The 5,000-nt window shown below is 39.1% G+C and overlaps 1 protein-coding gene across 1 annotated transcript in view; it reads right to left on the bottom strand.

Annotated features, from left to right (window-relative positions):
- The window catches only part of LOC138025290 (TNF receptor-associated factor 6-like), a 13,207-nt gene that overhangs the window by 482 nt on the left and 7,725 nt on the right, over positions 1–5,000 (bottom strand). Inside the window, exons 3-7 of the mRNA XM_068872528.1 lie at positions 4,199–4,306; positions 3,138–3,302; positions 1,158–1,235; positions 497–574; positions 1–325 (exon numbers count right to left, since the gene is read on the bottom strand). The exon at positions 1–325 is cut by the window's left edge and continues 482 nt beyond it. Coding sequence (XP_068728629.1) covers positions 1–325; positions 497–574; positions 1,158–1,235; positions 3,138–3,302; positions 4,199–4,306 — 754 coding nt within the window. The remainder of the gene's footprint in view (positions 326–496; positions 575–1,157; positions 1,236–3,137; positions 3,303–4,198; positions 4,307–5,000) is intronic.

The raw sequence follows: 5,000 nt of genomic DNA, 5'->3' as shown, positions 1-5,000 counted from the left end.
GAAACTCTTCATCTAAAGTATCAACTTCAGATTGTAATGCCAATTCTTCTCCTGGAAGATCGTTTATGGTGTTTTCTAACTCAAACACTTTACTTCGTAGCTGTTGAACAAACCTGTTGCTTAGCCGGATTGATCCCGATAAATCTTTGATTTCTGAGGCTAAAGATATATCGGGATCAGTGTTCCCAATGCTGGCTTGAATTTCCTTAATATTGTTAAAGTTGACAGCTAACAAGACTTGAAATTCTTGAAGTCTTTTACAAGCCAGTGCTAAGTGAGCTTCTGTGTTTTCTTTTACGTGTTGCTCGAGAGCTCCTCGCTGAACCTTCGCCAAAAAAAATTATACAACACCATTTTAATATCTTTAAGTGACACATCAAATAAGTTGATTAAACCTCAAAAGTATTTATTTCCTTCCTTTGGTGCTAAGTTAAAATCTGTAATTTGATTGATTTCACTAGTTTAAGCAAAGATATTAAATAAGAAAATAACTTACTTTTAGTGCGCAGCCAACATAGGCATATGTACAGTCACCCATAGTGTGAGAACAAAATTCTTTGAGGTGGACATTCATCTGTAGATTTTGAATTAAAATTATCATTCTTGAAAGAATATACTTCACTAAGTTAAATGCGATTTGCCAGATATACCGTCACAGAATTCAATGGAAAAGAGAAGTAAAACTTCCCAAGCCCATGTGCTGTAGGAAAGTATCCTACCAGATTTCAAGGGCAAAGCGAGTTTGTATGCAGTTGTGAGGTTATATAGTTACTCCACAGATACTTCTGTGTGATTTTGCGTGGGATAAGATTAGATCAACGTTTTTATCCACGCTAGCTTAGTTCAACACAAACCTGATTTTCAACTGGAGGGTGCCTTATAAAGTAAATGAAAATACCAAAAATTACAATTCAATTTAGCTAATTATGACGCAGTATATTAATTTATCGAAAAATATCATACAGTATAATATTTTACGTTAATTGCTTATACCGAAAGCGCGTGTTAACAATTGTTTCTGATTGGCTAAGAGGGACATGCAGACTTTTTTCAAACAGTCACAAAGCGAAGATGTGTCAAACTGTATCACATTTTATCACTCAGTGGAAGAAAACCACATGAACAGTGGCAAATCAGTGCTCACAGTGAGATTGTACCTTATCACGGGGAATTTCTTCCTCTCCACACTTCTGGGGACAAGACATCGGGTACTTCGTGCATTCATCAAAATGATCCTTGGAAATTAAACAACCAAATCACCAATTACACCTGTAACTTTTTCCTTTACAGAAGTCTAAATTTCGTCGTCAATAATTGTCGTGTAACCATCCGTAATGAGGCCTTTGAGGCAGTAAACCCTTATCGAGTGTCTTGTAGGTACAGAGTAACCCTATTTCGCCGTGGGCCTTGTTATGGCAGCGTCAAGTGTAAATAGTTTGCTCTCTCATTTTGTTGACCTTAAAATTTTCGTAATTAGCTCCAAAATTGACATACTAGATATTAACTAAATAAAGCTAGACAATTGAATCAACGATCTTGAGATTTGAAGCAGTTAGGAAAGATCGCCGCGGTGATGGGAGTATCCATTTATTTATTGAATATATAAATTGTCCGGTCTGGGATGACCTCGGCAATGACCAACTTGAAAGCCTTGTCATCGAAATTATCACACCAAACTCCAGACCTTTTATGGTAACTGTGTGATACAGGCCCCTTAGCTCCGCTCTGAATATTTTTTGTCGATTTCAATTCTTAGTGGATGATTTTGATTCTTCTAAACAAAAAGGATTTTTCAGACTTGCCAGTTGATCTAAACTGTAACATAATGCACGATCGGTCAACAATCCTAATTCATAAATAACGAACACACCTGACACATACGGACTGAGTCAATTGGCCATTTCCGAGTTAATTTCTGCCTCCTCTTCAAAGCGAGTCTAAGTGCGAAGTTTTTCTTATAGTTTTCATTTATATGTAAAGTAGAACGAACTACTATCACAAAACCTTCACACTTTGACTCGCTTTGAAGAGGAGACAGACATGAAACTCGAAAATGGCCTATTGATTTCTGAACAAACTAGGATTACTCCCACCTCAAGAAAGTTGATTGATCTAAGCATAACCAGTTCAAATTCTGTTTAGTTCGTCTTAGTACTAGTGATTATTTCGCACTGGTATTCAGGACCGTTTAAATTGAAGTAGTGGTAGAAGTAGTAGCAACAGAAGAACTGCCTAATCAGGATTGGTTAGTTTTTCCTTTCCCAGCCGCAAAATAAACTTAAAATTCTTTGGAAAGAATTCAACTGAGGCCAACGCTACCGTGTGCATATGATGGATGAAGAACCTTCTCTCCATACGCATACACACGCTGCTTGGGACAACATTCCTTTAAAATTCTTTGTTCATCAGAAAATCTTGGCTCATACCCTCTATGATAAGTATAGGAAATCGTATGAACTTAATCGTGCATTTCGTGATTTATGGGCTCGAGTGATGTTCTGAAAGTCTTCAAAATTGCACGAGCCCTAGTAGACCCACCCTGCGAGAAGAGCCTCCTTTGGTCTTTTCTTTACTGAGGAGGAGGAAAGGAGGTTCTGCCTGAATCGCTACAACTCTTTGACGCTGTCTAAGCCCGAACTTCTCGACTAGTCCATCTTGTTTTCTCTCGTTTAACTGGTTTTTTCCAGTGCGAGCATCCGTTTAGGGATAAAACCGATGGTTACTATTGAGCCCGCTGTACCGCGAAAAACCCAGATGGCGGCGAGATCTTGCATATTAGGTTTGGATTCGAGACTGTATCCCGGCAGCATGCAGCATATACTCAATAAAGATCTTACTCGATTCATGCAGAGTCTTTCTCGAAAACGCCAAAATCGAGCAAGCAAAAGAAAGGCTTTGCTAGCGGAGTGTAGTAGACCGTAGTAGAGTGTAATTTGAGAACTTTCAAAACAGTACGAGTGACCATAAATCGCTACGAGAAAGTTCATACGATTTTTTATTTATTATTTACTCCATTGTTTTGTTTCCACAGCAACTTCCGTATTGCACTTTACAACTTATTCATACATTCGTCATTAACCAATCAGAAACGCGATATTCTATTGAGTATATAATAAATTAATTTATGTTATCTTTGCCTGTCTCTTGAAAAAAATAAATCTGGTTTCGCAGTATTCACATATGACTTCCCGCTTTGGGCATTCCTGGGTCATGTGTTTCTGCAGATCCTTTTTTAACGGGGCTTCTGTACAATGCATATTCAGACACTTCACTCCAATGAAACTGCAACCAGCTTCGTGCGTCTAAAAAAACAATTGATTACGTTTTAATTATCAGGGTCCCCTCAGGAGGGCAGAGTCATTTTGAAGTTATTGGTAATAGTTAGTCTATTTAACCTATTTACCCCTGAAGTTTTTCCACCAATCAGAAAGTCGCCTGCCTGCCAAGTACGAAATACAAAATACAATTTCGACGGGTGCTAAGTCATGGACAAACGACGCGGACCAGTGATCCAGCCGTCATTTGGGAGGAGGATGTTAACTGCACTCCCAAAAGGACTGGAAATCGAGCCTACCCCTGAAGGGGCCACCATCTACAAGTCTCACTCTCAGGGGGCTGGGGCTTAAAGAAATTTCTTCGTCAGCTTGAAGAATTTCAGAAATTGATAGCGAAAAGTTACCTTCGACTAACTATTCGCTTCTCGAATCTGGAATGCCAAAAATTGTAAATGTAACCCTTTCGGAAACTTAAAGGACTATTTTCGTCCTGGTTGCGGATATTTGAAGTGATGCTACAGTAGCTTGATTGTTTTCGAAAAACCTCGAAAAGTCTAGTGGATGGCCAGGCGTAAATGTCGAGATTTGTGTGTGCAACTTTAATGCAATCCTAACAACTTAAGTTCGGGTGCGCCGAAATCCTTTCCGCAAAATGAAGTACTTTCAGAGGGGAAACGAAAACGAATATCAAGAAGCGATCGAGAGATCGATTGTTTTGTGTCACCGAAAGCGGAAGCGACGACGTACCGAGCAATCCACCAATAAACGAAAAAAGAAATTATGCACCCAAAAAAATTCACGCTGATTTCAAAGGCAGCCCTGTGTTTTTAAATTATGGGCGACAAGAAAGAAACCCATTTTTTTTTCTGAACGCACAGTTGAAACAAATATTCCACTTTGAAGTCAAAATAAAAGCCACTCGCCTCTACAATTCTGAGTTCACCAGTCCAATCGCATCCGTTTGAGTGATGAGGACATCTCACAATAAAATTCAAAATGGTCCTTGAAATTGCTAAATCTGGATAAATGTCCTGTTTTAAGTCAAGATATCAGATATACTTAATTCGACCTTGCACTTTTTACAGCGCATGAAATAAAAATTGGAACTTTGAGATAGGTACCGTAAAGTCTCGTGTATAAACCGCATATTTTTGCTTTAAGTTTTGGGTCAAAAATCGCGGGTGCGGCTTATACAGGAGACCATTGCTTTCAGAAGGAGTAAACTGGCTTGTAGGGGTCACAAATTGAACTGAAAACCTTCAGTAACTAAAGATAAACATATTGAAACCTGTTGTTAATCACTGATTTCGGTAGAAGTGGTGGCTCCCAAAGGAGCCGTTTGTTTGCATCTTCAGGTTTTAAACCCGAATCTTGCTCGCCAGTAGTTCTTTCAAGGAAGGATTACGTTTTTGCAAACGTTGGCCGTGAAGAACTTATATTTCAACAGACTTAACTGATTAGGGTGTTTCATTTGCACTTTATTTGAGCAGTTAAACTCTAACTGGCATGGAATCTCCATTCCTCCGCACAGCTGCTTACTGGACCTCGAAACTTAATCAAGGAGAAGTAAATTTATCCATGTGGCCATCGCCGGAGTTTGAGTGTGACTGATGCCGGAGAAGTGTGATTTTGTCGGCGAGATGTGAGGTAAGCTAGAAATTATTTGCCAGCCTCTCCTTTATTTAGGTACGAGTGACAACCCGGGAATTTGAGAGGTCGCTTAAA

The sequence above is a fragment of the Montipora capricornis genome, chromosome 12, assembly GCF_036669925.1.
Source record: "Montipora capricornis isolate CH-2021 chromosome 12, ASM3666992v2, whole genome shotgun sequence".
Lineage (NCBI taxonomy): Eukaryota > Metazoa > Cnidaria > Anthozoa > Scleractinia > Acroporidae > Montipora > Montipora capricornis.
The sequence above is the reverse complement of the archived record's forward strand: the minus strand, read 5'-3'. Positions and strand labels throughout refer to the sequence as shown.